Source organism: Nicotiana sylvestris, chromosome 2 (assembly GCF_000393655.2).
Source record: "Nicotiana sylvestris chromosome 2, ASM39365v2, whole genome shotgun sequence".
Classification (NCBI taxonomy): domain Eukaryota; kingdom Viridiplantae; phylum Streptophyta; class Magnoliopsida; order Solanales; family Solanaceae; genus Nicotiana; species Nicotiana sylvestris.
The window spans coordinates 10,495,750-10,514,737 of NC_091058.1; the positions used below are offsets into that span (position 1 = coordinate 10,495,750).

The window sequence follows — 18,988 nt, forward strand, 5'->3', positions numbered from 1 at the left end:
TCTTTTTTAATCTTCTCGCTTTATTTCTTACACACCAGTAATGCCTAAAATTACTGATGCTAAAAGAAAAACGGAAAGATAAATAAATCGAGTACCCAAATTAACAAAGGTATTACCCTTATAGGTAGGACTTGGCAAAGGTACAACTTGATATTGACAGAGTAGAGAATAAACAAATCATTTTATCAGGAGATAGAATGCTTAGTGCACTACATTCACTAACAAACGGACCAAAAATGTAATCACGAAAACATTAATATACCATTTCAGCAAATTCCCTTGTGTACATTGTGGTGGTCACATACATAAAGGCAGCTGATCATGCCAAAAGTTGTCACCAGGCCCGCAAGAGACATTGATTAACTAATAACATCAATTCTCATAACTCCCTATAGTTATTGGACCCTGAGGTAAAAGAAGAACTATCGCATACAGAAAGAAAAGCAAAAGATTTTCTAGTTTTTGCCAACAAGGTCTACCATTGATCACTTGAACCCAATATACACATGATCAGGTAAAAGAAGAAAAGATAAATCCCTACTCAATTAAATTTGAAGTATCAGTTGTTTGTATTGTTGTTTTTGTGTTTTGCAAGTTCAAATCTTCCCCATGCTTCTGCAATTCATGGGACCGAATGAACTCTTCAATTTTCGCCTTCAACTCGGTGTCGGGAATCAGCATGTCCGCAGTTAGATGAGACCGGTTAAACGGGTCTGACTGTAAACCAGTAGAAACAAGTGAAAAACAATAATTCCTAGTGGAATAAAAGACTTAGAAACATAGATATAGTGGCTTACACTATCACTAAGAAGGTGCCTCTGAATAACAGGTCGGTCCACTGTTATTCTCGAAGAGGGAAGAATGACAGGATCCTTCATCAAAGTATACTGCAAATCGAATAAAGACCATTCGTCCAAATCAAAAATATGACTACGGAAGCTATCTATATAGCAAGAATTGTAAGATACTTGATTTGATTTCGAGAAGAAGAAGGTACGTACTTGGATAGGATCAAGGAATTCATCAGGAATGTCTCCAAGCGCAGCCTCAGCGTCCATTGCTTCTGACGCTGCAACCTTGGCTTTTGCGCCAAGGTCAATGAACTCTTGAATGATCCTCATATCTTCACCAATTCTTCTAAGGACATCAGCTGCAGCACTAAATATCTGAAGCAAATCCAATTTGTCACGCCGAAGTCCAAACAAAGAATGAATTTGAAGAAAGCAATTTTTTTTTTAAAGGAAAAGAAAACAATTAGCAACATAGAGTAAAAACCTGATCACTGTACGATCGACCATCTCTTGTAATTGCAGCTGGAAAGATATTCTCCTTATCCCCTCTCGCCAAATGCACATATATTTTCACAATCTTCACATACGACCAAAAGAAATTGTAAAACTTCTACACACGTATCTTCTCCTGATTCTAGTAACAATACTATGGAGACTACAGGATACACTAAACAATAAGGAGAAAAAGAAATTTTTCTGGCCCTCTTCATGAAACAGGAGATACCCAGACACTGATGAATAGAGGAAAAAAGGGCTAAGTAATACAGAAATACACTTGGTTTTTGTCAAAAGAATAACCAGACGGCGCTTCTAATAAATTCAGAACATAGACCCCATCAACAATCATATTAGATATTGCTAAAACAATAATAGTCTTGGCAAATAAAATGCTCAAGACATTTTGTAGGCTTTCTACTTTTTGGTATATACTTCTTGTATACAGGGGTTTGGTCCAAAATTTACTGAAAATTCGTTTGCTTGATCCAAAGAAAAAAAAGAGCTCAAGACACACCTGTATTCAGATGATATTTGCTGCTAATATGCAACAAATTACTTGCTTTAGATTCTTTTACAGATAACACTACCAATATTATCATGGCTATAGCAAACTAAACTTCTACACCAAGTCATCATCCACATAGAGAAATAAATATACATCTGTTAAGGTCATTTCCCAACATACAAGTTCATTAAGAGAAATGATCAATTTTCCTTCACAAATGAGTGATTAAAAACTAATTTTTGCCACTATGGAGCATAATCCTTCCAGCAAAGCGGTCAATCCCAAAACAGCTATTTCAATATTAGAATACTTTGGGAAGAACCAAAAGGAAATATCTGATATAAATTGGAAAAAAATAATTATTCTATAATCTCAAACTCGGTATGACATCTCAGACACCAAGCATTCCACTTTTCACAACCCACACTGTTGTTTTTCAGAGACATATATTCCAAATCATTAATTAAACATTTTTCTACCAAACTTGATATGATAATCTATTCACACTTTGTGCTATTAGTAACTGTGCAAGTAGAAGTAGGTTTTGCCTATTGAGACGTGGGGATATTAGAAACAAGTCCAGTTAGAGATGAGGCAAAGGTGCCAATGTAGGTACAGAGCAAGCAAATGGAAAAAGAGGAACTAGACGTGAAGGTCAGAGAAGGAGAATTGGCAGATATAAATATAGTGATGTGTGTGCCTCTGGCATTTGATCACGCGGCTCAGTCATATTTCATATTTTCTTTACCTTATCTTTTTGCCGTGTTAATTTCCAATTTCAATCATAAGAAAAGCATAGTTGCACTTTGCTACTTTTTAAGTGTATAAAGGCAAAGACTTCAGTCAAAAGGTAAAAGATTAGAAGTTTTCCAATTTGAGGGACACTTAATGCCAGCTGATCTTTGTTAGTTATAGCAAGTAATATCAAGATATGCAAAGAACTTCATTCACCTGTTTCAACAACTCTTTCGGACGAAACTCATACTTTTCAGGGTCTTTCAAGCTGAGAGATTTTCTTTGTGGACCCACCAGCTGTAGTAAAAAGTAATTCAACATGCTAGCAACTCTCTCCACCTAGAAAACCATTTCGAGAAAAATTAAGGGGGAAAAACAGCTTCACCAATTATAAAACAATAACCAATTTGAAAAGAAAGAAAAAAACAGCTTCATCGATTAGAACACGATACCACGAGAAATGATATAGAATGGTGAACATACCATCTCAGGAAGAAGAAACGGGGCGGTAATTTGCTCTGAAGTAAATGCTAGCAGGCTCACATCTTCATTTGCCAACTTCATATCAATTCGAATTATCTAAAATCAACCAGCATCTTTCACTTAAATTATGAATATAGCTTTAGCAAATAAAAATATTTAAAGATTTAAAACTGACATTCTCTTGTGAATGGAACAGGCGAGTTCTCTCCTGCCTTTCTTGAGCTGGTCTTCGTTCCCATTCCGCTGTGTTAGACATTTCAGCTTCCAGCTCTTTTAGTTCAAGAATTTTATTAAGACTTTCATCGAGAAGATAGATGCTATCATTAATCAAGAAGTTTAAGAAATTCAAATAAACACCCTTCTCCTCCTCCTTGGCAATCTGTAAATATTGAGGTTACAGATGGAGCGTTATTGAAGAGTAGTTCAAGAGTTGTGTTATAAAACATTGAACGCAAAATATACCGAAAAGAGAGAAAAAAACTCCCAACCTGTCTCCATGCATTCCTGTGACTTGGAACTTGCCAAAGATATTCAAGTAGTTCAGCAATGTTGTGGCGGATATTAAATTTATCATAGAACTGCAGCAAAGAAGACATTCCATTAAAGAGCACACAGCGGAAGTCTCTACCATCAAATGAACTAAACTGCAACTAACAGAACAATATGGAATGGCATTGACTAAATTAGCAACTTTTGTTTCTGGCAATAAGGCTGAATCAGAGAGCCGACTGTTTATTCATCAACCATATTTTCTTTTGTGAGACAGCAACTTTTTACTGCTTTATCCCTGGCCACTCCACTTTTTAAGAAAAAATTGAAGACATATTACCAAAGCATTCAACGTCTTTATCCTGAAACAAGTATCACCCGAGAACCAAGAAAACACTATCCAAAACCTGTGGGTTTATAGAAAAAGAAAAATTTGATGACTTAAGCCAGCATTCAAACCTCTCTATGCTGAAACGATAATATCACCAAAGAACGAAGAAAACAGACTTTGAGAACCTGGGTAAAAATAGTTCTGTTTTCCAAATAGCCATACTTTAAAGATATTTCAACACTCATGGAGAACCATACCTACAAATAAAGTTCTTGGAATATGTCTACTTTTCAATAGACTCTTCCATATAGCTAACACTCGCACTAATTTTTCTTCGAGAAACCTCTTTTATGACGGAAAAAGATTAATTCTTTTAACGCCCCGAAAGATTACTGACAACCCTCAAGAACAAGCAAATATCTGTATATTTTTATGTCCAGCCAGATCTGAAGAATCTCCACTTTGAGAAGGTAAGGGAGAAGTGAAAGGTCAATGACCTGAAGTTTTGAAAATGAATGACACAAGCAGGACGAAGGAGTAAGCTCACATTTCAAGATCCTTATGAGACTATAAAAGTAATTTATAAAATTATGAGAAAAGAAAGAACTAGCATCACATATTGCTTTTTCCTTAGTAGGAGGAATTTTTAGGGATGCAAACAACTTTTTTCACTTGTATAATGTGAGCACAACTTGTTTGGGACTGAGGCATAGTTGATGTTTTTTGTTGCAGAAAAGGTTTCACTTGTCAAAGCACATATTAATTAATAAAGCACCAAAGCATTACCTGAGTGTGGGATCCTGTAAATTCAATGTCGACATAAACCTTCAAAAGATTCCTCACAAGATACTCCAGAGAGAGTTGATGCCCCTCAAACAAAGTAGAGGTTGCAGTCGAGCCGCTGCATAAAAAAATCACTTAGATAGGCGACAGGAAAAATATTCCTAGCATGCATAGAAACAAATTCTCCCTCCCTTCCCCGTTGTTTGCCATAGTTTGACTTGGCACAAATTTTAATAAGGAAAGGAAGACTTTTGAAACTTGTGCTCTTAAATATGGCATAACACTTGTGTGACTATAAAACTTTTGAAACTTGTGGCCTTCAACATGCCATAGTTTTTGTGTGGCTATAAAAAACTTCATTAAGGATAGGAATGTGCCTCTCTTTTTTTGCAACCGACTAATAAGTAAATAGTGCCAAACAAAGTGGAACAGAGGAGTAATAGTAAAAATTGTGAGAAGGCACGGGAGAAAATATGATATATATTGATATATATTGTGTGTGATGCAATACAAGAGGTGCTATTTATAGCTACTCTATACAAAGGGATACTACTCCTATTTCAATGTGGGACAATTACATAACTATCTCTAACACTCCCCCTCAAGCCGGAGCATATAAATCATATGTACCGAGCTTGTTACATATATAATCAATGCGAGGACTAGTGAGGGACTTGGTGAAAATATCTGCAAGTTGATCATTCGATCTCACAAACTTCGTAGTAATATCTCCTGAGAGTATCTTTTCTCTGACGAAGTGACAATCAATCTCAATGTGTTTAGTTCTCTCATGAAACACCGGATTTGATGCAATATGAAGTGCAGCTTGATTATCGCACACAAGTTCCATCCGACTGATTTCACCAAATTTCAACTCCTTGAGCAATTGTTTGGTCCAGACTAGTTCACATGTTGCCATAGCCATTGCTCGGTATTCTGCTTCTGCACTAGACCGAGCAACTACATTCTGTTTCTTACTTTTCCAGGACACCAAATTTCCTCCTACTAAAACACAATATCCAGACATAGAACGTCTATCAGAAGGTGATCCTACCCAATCAGCATCCGAGTACCCAACGATCTGCTCATGACCTCGATCCTCAAACAATAATCCTTTACCTGGAGCCGATTTTATATACCGGATAATGCGGACAACTGCATCCCAATGACTATCACAGGGAGAATTCATAAACTGACTTACAACACTCACAGGATAAGAAATGTCGGGCCTAGTCACTGTGAGATAATTTAATTTACCAACCAGCCGCCTATAGCTTGCAGGATCGCTAAGCGGCTCCCCTGTCCAGGGGGAAGTTTAGAATTCGGATCCATCGGCGTGTCAACAGGTCTGCAACCTGTCATCCCTGTTTCCTCAAGAATGTCTAACACATATTTCCTTTGAGAAATAACAATACCTGAGCTAGATTGAGCAACCTCAATACCTAGAAAGTACTTCAATCTGCCTAGATCCTTAGTTTGAAAGTGCTGGAAGAGATGCTGCTTCAGATTAGTAATACCATCCTGATCATTGCCCGTAATAACAATATCATCAACATAGACTACCAGATAAATACATAGACTTGAAGCAGAGTGGCAATAAAACACAGAGTGATCAGCTTCACTACGAGTCATGCCAAACTCCTGGATAACCGTGCTGAACTTACCAAACCAGGCTCGAGGAGACTGCTTTAGACCATAAAGTGACCGACGCAAGCGACATACAAGGCCACGAGACTCCCCCTGAGCAATAAAACCAGGTGGTTGCTCCATATAAACCTCATCCTCAAGATCACCATGAAGAAAGGCATTCTTAATGTCCAACTGATAGAGGGGCCAATGACGAACTGCAGCCATGGATAGAAAAAGGCGAACTGATGCCACTTTAGCCACTGGAGAGAAGGTATCACTGTAATCTAGCCCAAATATTTGAGTGTATCCTTTGGCAACAAGACGTGCCTTAAGTCGATCAATCTGGCCATCGGGACCAACTTTGACTGCATAAACCCAACGACAACCAACGGTAGATTTACCTGAAGGAAGAGGAACAAGCTCCCATGTACCACTTGTATGTAAAGCAGACATCTCGTCACTCATAGCCTGTCGCCATCCTGGATGAGACAATGCTTCACCTGTAGACTTAGGGATGGAAACCGAGGACAATGAAGATATAAAAGCATAATGGGGAGATGACAGACGATGATAACTCAAACCAACATAATGAGGATTAGGGTTTAGTGTGGTCCGTATACCTTTTCGAAGTGCAATCGGTGTACTAGGAGCAGGATCCGTAGTAGGAGCCGTGTCAGGTGCAGGACGAGAACCAGATGGGCCTGATGTAGGGCGCGAACGACGATGATAAGTCAAGAGTGGTGTTCCTGTGGCTGGGGAACTAGGAGGGATAACACTGGACTCCTCAAAAGTTGGTATGGGTGAAACCTCTGTGGTTGAAGGTGGAGGAGGATTACTAAACTCCTCAAAAGTCGGTATAGGTAAGACCTCAGATATGTCATGGTGGTCAGCAGAAGTGACATCAGTTGTGAAGAAAGGTTTAGACTCGAAAAATGTGACGTCAGCTGACATAAGGTACCTATGAAGATTAGGTGAATAACAACGATATCCCTTCTGAACACGAGAATAACCAAGGAAGACACACTTGAGAGCACGAGGAGCTAACTTATCTTTCCCCGGGGCTAAGTTATGAACAAAACATGTGCTCCCAAAAACCCGAGGTGGAAGAGGGTATAAGGCTGACTGGGGAAACAATATTGAATGTGGAATCTGACCCTTGATGGGAGATGAAGGCATCCTATTAATCAAATAACAAGCTGTGAGAACTGCATCGCCCCAAAAACGCAGCGGAACACGAGACTCAATTAGAAGTGTGCGAGCAGTCTCAATAAGGTGCCTATTCTTTCTTTCTGCAACCCCATTTTGCTGAGGGGTATAAGGACAAGATGTCTGATGAATAATTCCATGAGAAGACATAAACTGCTGAAACTGAGAAGATACATATTCTAAGGCATTATCACTGCGAAAAATGCGGATAGAGACACCAAATTGGTTTTTGATTTCAGCACAAAAACTCTGGAATATAGAGAATAACTCAGAACGATCTTTCATTAAGAAAAGCCAAGTACATCTTGAGTAATCATCAATAAAGCTAACAAAATAACGAAATCCCAAGGTTGAACTGACTCTACTAGGACCCCATATATCAGAATGAACCAAGGAGAAAACAGACTCTGCATGACTCTCAACACTACGCGTAAAGGAAGCTCGGGTATGTTTCCCAAGCTGACACGACTCACAATCTAATCTAGACAAACTGGATAAACTAGGCACCATCTTTTGAAGTTTGGATAAACTCGGATGTCCTAAACGTCTGTGGATTAGATCTGGAGGATCTGTAACTAGACATGTTGTGGAAGGACTGAGCGAGTTAAGGTAGTAAAGACCTTCTGATTCACGACCTGTACCAATTGTCCGTCCCGTACTGCGGTCCTGCATAATAAAAGAATCATCAATAAAATATATACCACAATTGAGGGCACGAGTCAAACGACTAACAGATGCAAGACTAAAAGGACAACCAGGAACATAAAGAACGGAATCTAGGGTGATAGAAGACAATGGGTTGGCTTGTCCAACTCCTTGTGCCTTAGTTTGACATCCATTGGCTAAAGTAACAGTAGGAAGAGACTGTGAATATACAATATTCGACAAAAGTGATTTATTACCAGAGATATGATCAGAAGCGCCTGAGTCCATGACCCATGGTCCAAGAGTACTAGACTGGGAAACACAAGCAAAAGAATTACCAGCAATAGGAGTGTCAGTCTGGGCAACTGAGGCTACTTGTGGAGATGTTTGCTTACTTGCTCGATACTGAAGGAGCTCATTATATTCTTCTTTAGATACAGAAAAGCCCTGGTTACCTGTAGTCTCGCTCTGAGCAACGTAGGCATTTTTGGGTGGACGGCCATTTAAGGAATAACACATTTCGCGAGTGTGTCCAAGTTTGTGACAATAAGAACACTTGGGTCTAGATCTCCCAAAACGACCGCCTCCTCGTCTATTCTCCATAGCTTGAGATGCCCGAACATCCATTGTCTGGGATGCAAGAACAGAGGAATCAAGTATCTATGATGAAATCACTGGGTGACTTGGTGCTGCAGCAAAGCGAAGTAATCGAGAGAATAATTCAACTGTAGGGACAGTCGGACTCGCCAAAATCTGGTCTCGTACTGAATCAAGATCATGAGGAAGTCCAGCGAGTGTAAGAACTAGAAACATTTTCTGTCGCTGCTCTTGTTGTTTTGACACACTAGCAGAAACTGGCATCAATGTCTCAAATTCCTCCATGACTGCCTGTACCTGACCCAAGTAAGTAGACATATCTAATTCTTGCTTCTTTAAGTTTGTCATCCGTGATATCACATCATAGAAGCGAGATATATCATTAGTGTATAACGTACGAGCCTTTGCCCAAACCAAATAACATGTCTGGAATGGCCGAAACAAAGGCATCAACTTAGAATCAATAGAACGCCACAAGATGCTACATAATTGAGCATCAATTTTTGCCCAAAGCGCTATCGCCTTTTCATCTCCTTCGCTAGACTGTTTAATCAGATGATCTTGCACACCTTGACCTTTACACCACAACTCGACAGATGAAGCCCAAGCTAAGTAGTTTGAACCTCCCATTAAAGGTTCCGAGGTAATCATAACATTAGAGTTTCCAGAACTCATGCTTTTAGACCCAAAAACATCAATTCCCAAAGACATCTTGTAAATTATTACCAAATAAGAGAAATAATCAACTGTAATCCACTGAAAATAGAGTAAGGAACACTGAACCAGAATAGTAAACTACTGTAGCAGTTGGAAAGTTACTGTTGCAGCCGGAAAATATTCAAAGTGGTCGGAATGAAATAAAAACAGTAGGGGTAGGATCGGAATTACCAGAAGACCCAACTGTTCTGAAGGAACTTTTTCAAAAAGTGGCCGGAAGTCCACTTTTTTGAAATCACTATTCATGCCGGAAAAATAAAAAAGTGGTCGGAATTTGGTGTAACCTGGATGGGTAGGCTCGGAATTGCAAGGGAAACAATCTGTCCTGAAGAGTCGTCGCCAAAAAAATGGCCGGAAGGTGGCCCACGCAACGTTGGAACTTTGCCGGAAAATTTTCTTTGGACAGTTACAGTACCGCCGAAGATTTTTACTGAGATTTGGTCGCCGGACAGTGACTACTCTTGTGGTAGTGTTGGATTTTGTGCACAACACTGACCGAGACAAAGCAGACGCAAAACAACTTTGAAAGTCGCTGGAAAAAAGGGTTCCGGTGACTGATTTTACTTCCCGGAATCGCTGGAATTTATGCACAGCGATAAATCTCTCACGATAGCTCTGATACCATGTGAGAAGGCACGGGAGAAAATATGATATATATTGATATATATTGTGTGTGATGCAATACAAGAGGTGCTATTTATAGCTACTCTATACAAAGGGGATACTACTCCTATTCCAATGAGGGAGAATTACATAACTATCTCTAACAAAAATAATGAAAGCAATATCACAACTGAATATAATTGAATCACCTTCTACGGGGCATCCAACAGTTTAGGACTTCAACCATCTTTGCTCTAAGATAAGGGTTTCTGATATATTCTGGACTTGCCATGAACATGATAATGAAATTCATGAAGTCGTCCTGTTAAGTAAGGCAAGAACAGAATTACATATCACAAAAGAACAAATGAAGAACAAGAATACGAATTGACATAAAAAGACATGACTAAACCTACCAGTAAGACACCATCCAAAGCTCTAGGAATTCGAGAAGCAAAAATTAGCAGCTCCATGGCATCTTCCACAAAGTGCTCAGGCATAGAAGCAAACTCCATAGGGCAAGGGGAAGGTAAAGGCATCTTAAAACCACCAACAAGGCCGACCAGCCAAATGACCATCAACCTGTAGAAGGATAATGCACGCTGGAGAAGCCCTCCATCCTGAAAACAAGGCAATCTTTTAACTCCGTATACAAGTAATATAAATAGGGAAATGCAGAGATATAACTTGCACCTATTCCTACCTAGGATATGTTGATTGCACATTTTTTATTTTACTCAAAAAAAAAAAAGCATGTATGCAAAGAAAAAGTAGGACAGAAACAAAGAGTTAACACCAAAATAAGGAGCTGCTTTGCTTGAAAGCAGCAATGTAATCAAGTATAATCTAATAAAATAGAGAGAATCCCTTCAGATTCTCAAGATTGCACAATCCTTCTAGTATTACAAAAGGAGAAGTTTATATACCCTCAGTATTTGGGCTTCATAGCACAATTTCTCCTGTGAATACAGCTCAAGTTCTTTCTCCAAGCGAGATATTTCCTGCTGCAACTGTGGTGAGGGTGCTTGTTCTAGCATGGTCTTCATAGTAGACAAATGATCTTCAGATCTTGAAATGTCCTAAAGATGATAATTAAATAATTAGATTAGTACAAACACCATGAATATACCACATTAACCTTTCATCCACTGTTACATATGGTTCAAGACATCCTTCTTTCACCAAGTATAATTTGGTATTTCCTTTCCTCAAGTCCTAATTCCTCACCTGAACAAGATGCTTAAAATCTGAAAATGCTTTTAGGAGACCCAGGTTGAGCACCCTTGCAGTCATGAAGAAGCATTCACATATGAAGGGGTATTTGGCTTTTTCACTACTACTTGATATTGGCCTGCTATTGTGGAGAATCGAAGGTCCACCAGAATCATTCCCGGAGCTTGTAGCTTCCTGAGATACCAACAGCCGATTTTCTCCATCACTGCCTTCTTTAGAGACATCATTCTCTGGATTATTTTGATTTATCCATTCAGAAACTTCTTCTGATGATGCATGCAGAGCAGTCAACCCCCTGATATGGATCATAGGCAATGTTAAAGGAACAAACATACATGCAGATGAAAAGGGGGGAACATGGGAAAGAAGAAAATTTCACCTCAGTTCCAGACGGGTGCTAGAAAACACATATTGGGGATCAATCTTGTCCCTTTTCGTTAAATTGGCGTCTAAGAAAGGTTCACAGAGCCGAAGCATAACAGCACTGAGATTTACAAACATGCCTGAACTAGCACAAGATAATGGATCAACCTGCAAGCATAAAATTTTGGAGTGAGGGCAGAGTAGAAAAACACAGAACCCAAAAAACAAATCTACAATCCGCACAAAGCAGAGGAAAAAGGTACAAGTACAAATAAAGTATCCACCACAGAGCCAACAGATGCATACTTTACGGGTCTGTTCACATTTTAGTGCTCTATAGTGTGATCTGGACTGAAAGCTTACCTGTAAATGAGCCCTTGAAGAATTTTTGTTTATAACTGCTGCGAGATATTCAAGGACATTTTCACGAATGGCTGTATTTTTCAGAAGAGACATAAGGACTTCTCCCAAGCCATCATACAAGTTATTCATAACAGTTTTGATTGTTGTGAAAGAAGACAGGAGATCAGCAGGACGCCGTGTTGCCGATTCCGAGAAACACTGCTGGCTGGTGGCCAACACAAGTAAAACAATCTATCAGTCCTTTGGAGATAAATAAAGGTCTTCAACAGAGAATATGTCAATGCAAAAGGAACTATCTTTGTTCACCTAGAACACTAAATAGCAACCCATCCTAACTTTTCAGTTAGAGAATGACAGATATGCATAGGCTAAGTCACCGATAACAAACATAATCATATACTAGCTTGACGGTGTCAAAAGAATCAACCTTTTCAATATAAGAAGCTAGAGAAATGCTTCTTCCTAGCTCTTTGAACTTCAGATAATGAACTTTAACAGTAACAACTTGCTTTTTCCTGTTAGATAGCTTAGGCCTTTTTTGTTTGCACTTAATAGAGGTCTGAATCTTAATCATTCAGATATCCGTCATTAAGTGCGTTTGTTTTTTTTGATCCGATTCTTAATCATTCAGATCTTAACAAGTTAAGATTGTTTGTTTTTTCAATTTTACAACCACTTAATGGGTCTGATCGTTTGAATAGATATTAATGATTAATATCTATAGCAGAGTCTTAATATCATTAAGATGTTATAAATTCAAGAATTTTTGTAAAAATAATATTTCATTATTACTCCTACACTTTTACCACTAATCACCATCGCCACTGCTATCGATGTCCCCTGCTATAATAGACTACAACCACCCACTACCCACCACCTATTACCACCATCCTCAGCCACACCACCACCGTTGCCAAGCATGAATGTCAACTGTCACTACCATTAGCCATCATTTACAACCATAACCAACAACCAACATTATCACAACAATCACCAATCACCGCTATTAACCACCACTATATATCACTCATCACCGCTATCAAACACCACAGTTAACTACTATTGTCATCCACCACACATAATTACCATTATCAACCAACACCACCACCACCAATTACTACCTAGTCGGCACCCACAAGCACTACTATTAGCCATTATTACCACCAACCACCATGTAAATTTTAAAAAAAAAATTATTAGTTTTAAATTAATTAGTATTATTTGATTTGACTTTATACTTATTAATTCTTAAACAAAGATCACATCTACACATTCAGATGTAGAGAAAACAAACAATCTTAATTATTCAGTATTCAGATCTTAATACAACATCTTAATATTCATATATGTATTCAAATTCAGATGTTTTAATCTTAATACACATTAATATCCAGATGTGTATTCAGATTCAGACGTCTTAATCTTAAATCTTAATAAAAACAAATGGTCTTAGGCCTCATTTGTTTGTTTTAAGATTAAGACGTCTGAATCTAAATACACATCTGAATATCAAGAACTGTATTAAGATTAAGACATCTGAATCTGAATACACATCTGAATATATTAAGATATGTATTAAGATCTGAATACTAAATAATTAAGACTGTTTGATTTTTAACATCTGTATGTATAAAATTTATCTTTATTTGAAAATTAATAAACATAAAATTCTAATGAAATACTAACTAATGTAACATTCTATCAATAAAATATATAATTTTTTAAAATATGATAGTTGGTGGTGGTGATGGCTAACGGGTGAATGCCGACTAGAAGCGGTAGTTGGTGGTAGTTTTGGTTGATGATGGTGGTTCATGCTAGTAGCTAGTAGTGATTGGTAGTGGTAGCGATTATGATTGAGGATGGTGGTGGTGGGCGGTGATAGTTAATAATAGCGGGTAGTGGTAGCAGTGTGACTAAGGAAGGTGGTGGGTGGGTGGTGATAGGTTATAATGATGGGCAGTGCCGCCTGTGGTTGTTGATGGTGATGGGTTGATCAGTTGTGGTAGTTGAGGTGGATGAGTGTTGATTGTAGGTGAAAATGATAGTGGTCAGAGTAGTGAGGATAGTGGGTGGTGATGGTCGATAATGGTGGCGGCTATGATTGAGGATGATGGTGGCATGATGGTGGTAGAGATGGTGGTGGTTGAGTATGGTGATGGTGGTGGCATGGCGGTAGTTGATAATGGTAGGTGGTGACGACAGTTAATAATGAATATGATAGCATCTTAATGAAATTAAGTCTCTGTTATAGATCTTAATCATACATACCTATTCAGACCCATTAAGTGATTGTGAAGTAAAAAAAACAAACACACTTAATAATTAAGATCTGAATAATTAAGATTCAGACTTTAAAAACAAACGCACTTAATGTCTGAGATCTAAATGATTAAGATTCAGACAAGTGCAAACAAATGAGGCCTTAGTCTCCTACACAACTTGTAAACTTATGCAACACTCTTTAGTGATCTTATCAATCAATAATACTTTGACATTATCAAAAAGACTTTCTTTTTCACACGTTAGCCTACACCCTTCTTGCAGAAACAAGCATGATAACAGGGATTGAACGAGTACGAAAGGCTGCAGCATCTGTTATTTTCAATCCATATTATAATGCCATATAATTTTTCATCAGTGTATAAAGTCAGGAAAAACACTTATTCAGGATACAATTAAAAGAGACAAAAGACAATTTTACTCACCCAACATCCGGCTGACTCTTAAAGATTGTATTATCAGGCAAAGCACTGACATGAAAGAAAGGACCCAAAATACTTGTCATCTCAATAACCCTTCCATTCAAATACACACTCTTAGGAATCCACCAAGGATGATTCACCAATGACTTTGCGCCCACCGGATACTTAACCAAGTACAATAAAGCCCTAAGTGGCTGCTGAAAATTACCCAAAGCTGAAACCTTTAACACAGTCCCTCTTAAATCCTCATACAACTGCTTTAAAATTGGGTCCATACTATCAAAATCCCCTTCTTTAAACAACTCATCCAAAAACCCAGGTGGACATGTCATTCCCCCACTACCCCCACCCCCACCAAACGCATCCACAGAGCTTGAAACCTCTGAAAACACCAAAGGAAGCAAAGGAGAAACACTCAATTTCGCTGTATCCCAATTAGGAAACATATCAGGATTCCCTAAATGTATCCTACAATAAGAAACCGCAAGCTTCTTAACTTGTTTAACCACTAATTCCATCTCAGACCTGACGTTTTTATCCTTCATCGATGCAATTTTCTTGCCCTCTTCGTGGGCCCTACGGAAACAGTTGATTAAATACTGGAAAGGGGGTTCAGCCGATACAAAATTACCTGAAAGTCGATCGATTAAAACCCGCTCCATTAAATCCCTAGATAACCTTAATTCTTTGCCCTCGCTTAAAATCTCCGCCGCCGTCATCTCTAAATACACGACACGTGTATCGTTTTCCATTGAATCAACTAGGGTTACGAGGAGGATTTTCCGAAGTATTATGTCCTCGATCTCCGCCGGCGTTCTCTGTGGTTTAGTAGTCGCCATGATTTCAACAATAAATAACAAGAATTCGAACAAAATTGATAGTTTTGAACTATTTATGGGTGTGAAAATTGATGATTTGGGAGAAGCTAGAGATTGAGACAAGAGCAGCTGGATTTACAAACTGTAGGCATGTGATATAACTACTTGCTATGTGAAAATTTGTAAATTAACATATGCATAAGGGTTATTTAAATACGTAGATAAAATTGGAGAAAACATTGAAAGGAGGATTGTGGAATCTGGATAGATGAAGAATACTCATGAAACCGAGGACTTTGGGAGATATAAGACGTGGTTTCCGAGTCTACAAGGTATCCTTATACGCTGTCGTTTTCTGTTCCAATGCTAACTTGAATTGGGAGTGTTGGTTTGAAGTTGAACTAGAAGACATTGTGGGGGTTGGTCTTACCACAAACCTAGTAGGAGATAGTTTAATGAAATCTAAATTGTTAGTCATAAGTTAAAAAAATCCAATGTATTGAGTTGATTTTCTACATTATTTTGATTAGGGGAGTAGTTGACATATGTGGACTTATTTGTAGAGGTTGTTACACGGGTGGGATCTTGACCTCGAATTGAATCGAGGCGAGTTGTATTGAGTCTAGCCTACTTTTATAATATGATTTGAGTCGAGGTTGACTAATCAAAACTTTGCAAAACCATAATCCAGCCTAAATAAGCTTTTTGATATTGTTTTCTGAGTATACTATTATGTTTGGAGGAATAATTAATTTCATAAATAGATTGACTAAGAAAATGAATAAGATAAATAGTTTAGATAGAGAATCATATATAATATAAGGCAAGTGGCGCGTTAAAAAAAATCGTGTGGCACTTTTAGGACAAAAATTAGTAAGCTATATATGAAGAAACAAAGATCTAATGTTCATTGACCTATAGAAAACATATGATAAAATAAAACGAAAGGTCCTTGATAGTGATAGAGAAGAAAAAAATCATATTAAATATATAAATACAAAAAAAAGAATAAGTATGAACGAGTTGTCACTAGCACAAAAATAGTAGTAGGAGATAGAATGGAATTTCCCATAACAGTGTGTCGATACCGAGGATTGGTATTGTGTCTTCACTTATTTGCCCCAGTTATGGATGAACTAACTAACACAATACAAGATGAGATCACATGGTGTATGTTATTTGCTGGTGATATTGTGTTAAATAACAAAATCAGTAAAGGTATCAACCAAAAGCTTAAACCGTGGGGAGCAAAACTCAGTTAGCATGAGAAGAGCGAAGTTGAGGTAAGATTAGATAAAATTATGGTGCCAAAATGTAAAATAACTTTTAGATATAGAGGCTCGCTTTTTAACGAGTACTCTTAGAATTAAAACTGGAAGGTTAAAGTGGAAAAGTTTTTCGAGGATGCTATGCGATATAAGGATACATACCTAAGTGAAAGGTAAGTTCTATAGAATAATTATAGACATGTAATATTATATGGTAGTAAATATTAGGCCGCTAAAATTTGACATATCCACAATACGAGTGTTGCAGATATACAAATATCAAGATGGTGGTGTGATCATATAAGATTAGATATGATTAAAAATGATTACATTCATCAAAAAGCGTAAGTAGCACTTATTGAAGATAAAATAAGATAAGGTCGCTTGAGATAGTTTGGTCATGTCTTGCATTGACTATAGATTCACCGATCCAACAACAACGACCCAGTATAATCCCACAAATGGGGTCTGGAGAGGGTAATATGTACGCAGACCTTACCCCTACCCCGAATGGTAGAGAGGTTGTTTCCAGGAGACCCTCGGCTCAAAAAGCAACAAGAGCCGATATATTAGTACCATAAAATGCATAATAAAATAACAGCAATACAAGAGATATGAAATACAGAATACGAAATACGAAAAAGATGGCTGGTATAGTAAAACTAGCAGGTAAAGCCCTGCATCAATAGACGACCAATGACATTCTTAGTCTAACTCCTAACTGGCTAGTCTCACTCTATTGTGCTGTAGAAATATTTACAACTCTCCCCTAACCTACAACCTTAATACTCGACCTCCATAATTCCCTATCAAGGGCCATGTCCTCAGTAATCCTAAGTCGCGCCATGTCCTGTCTGATCACCTCTCCCCAATACTTCTTTGGTCATCCTCTACCTCTCCGCGTGTCCATTACAGCCAGTCGCTCACACCTCCTCACCGGTGCATCAGTGCTCCTCCTCTGAATGTGCCCGAACCATCTGAGTCTTACTTCCCGCATCTTGTCCTCCATGGGGGCCACACCCACCTTCTCTCGAATATCTTCATTCCTAATCTTATCCATCCTTGTATGCCCGCACATCCACCTCAACATCCTCATCTCTGCTACTTTCATCTTCTGGATGTGTGAGTTCTTTACCGGCCAACATTCAGTTCCATATAACATGGCAGGCCTAACCACTGCTCTATAAAACTTACCTTTTAGTAACGGTGGCACTTTCTTGTCACACAAGACTCCCGACGCTAACCTCCACTTCATCCACCCCACCCCTATACGGTGTGTGACATCCTCGTCAATCTCCCCGATCCCCTGAATAACCGATCCAAGGTACTTGAAACTACCCCTCTTGGGAATGACTTGAGAGTCAAGCCTCACTTCAACTCCCGCTTCCGTCGGCTCAACTCCAAATTTGCACTCGAGGTATTCCGTCTTCGTCCTGCTCAACTTGAAACCTTTAGACTCAAGAGCATGTCTCCAAATCTCTAGCCTCTCGTTGACGCCGCCTCGTGTCTCGTCAATTAGAATAATGTCATCAGCAAATAGCATGCACCATGGCACCTCCCCTTGAATATGATGAGTCAGTGCATCCATCACCAGGGCAAATAGGAATGGGCTGAGCGCAGACCCTTGGTGCAACCCCGTAATAACTGGAAAGTGTTCAGAGTCGCCTCCTACTGTCCTAACCCGAGTCTTAGCTCCATCATACATGTCTTTAATCACCCTAATATAGTTACTCGGGACCCCTTTATCCTCTAAGCAGCTCCATAAGACCTTCCTAGGAACCTTATCGTACGCTTTCTCCAGATCAATAAACACCATGTGGAGATCCTTCTTCTTATCTCTGTACTGTTCCACCATCCTCCTAATAAGGTGGATAGCTTCTGTGGTAGATCGTCCCGGCATGAACCCGAACTGGTTGTCTGAAATAGACACCGTCCTTCGCACTCTCATTTCTACCACTCTCTCCCAAACTTTCATGGTATGACTTAGTAATTTGATGCCCCTATAGTTGTTACAGCTCTGGACATCACCTTTGTTCTTATACAACGGGACCATTGTACTCCACCTCCACTCTTCAGGCATCCTATTAGTCTTGAATATAACACTAAACAATGCAGTAAGCCATTCCAAGCCTGCTCTACCCACACACCTCCACAGTTCAACCGGAATTTCGTCTGGCCCGGTAGCTCTGCCCCTTCTCATCTTACGCATTGCCTCCATGACTTCAT

General features: G+C 38.7%; 1 protein-coding gene across 1 annotated transcript; it reads right to left on the reverse strand.

Moving 5' to 3' along the window:
- Nucleotides 1-239: 239 nt before the first annotated feature.
- LOC104227406 (probable ubiquitin conjugation factor E4) lies at nucleotides 240-15,895 on the reverse strand. Its single transcript, XM_070167694.1, has 16 exons — nucleotides 14,680-15,895; nucleotides 11,972-12,176; nucleotides 11,625-11,776; nucleotides 11,240-11,540; nucleotides 10,939-11,091; nucleotides 10,429-10,632; nucleotides 10,222-10,334; nucleotides 4,619-4,733; nucleotides 3,501-3,590; nucleotides 3,188-3,391; nucleotides 3,013-3,108; nucleotides 2,746-2,868; nucleotides 1,276-1,368; nucleotides 1,002-1,166; nucleotides 798-887; nucleotides 240-717 (listed from the first exon to the last, which is right to left on the reverse strand). Exons 1-16 carry the CDS (start codon nucleotides 15,513-15,515, stop codon nucleotides 538-540), a joined length of 3,120 nt encoding a protein of 1,039 aa, XP_070023795.1. The 5' UTR covers nucleotides 15,516-15,895; the 3' UTR covers nucleotides 240-537.
- Nucleotides 15,896-18,988: the final 3,093 nt, after the last annotated feature.

Bases quoted from the DNA above. Each gene is read 5' to 3' on its own strand.
- LOC104227406 (XM_070167694.1), bottom strand. From the start codon at position 15,515: ATGGCGACTACTAAACCACAGAGAACGCCGGCGGAGATCGAGGACATA. The intron at 11,777-11,971 runs GTAAGCTTTCAG...TTATGCTTGCAG, and splicing joins CTTCAAGGGCTCATTTACAG to GTTGATCCATTATCTTGTGC. The intron at 3,591-4,618 runs GTAATGCTTTGG...TCTTTGCTGCAG, and splicing joins TTACAGGATCCCACACTCAG to TTCTATGATAAATTTAATAT.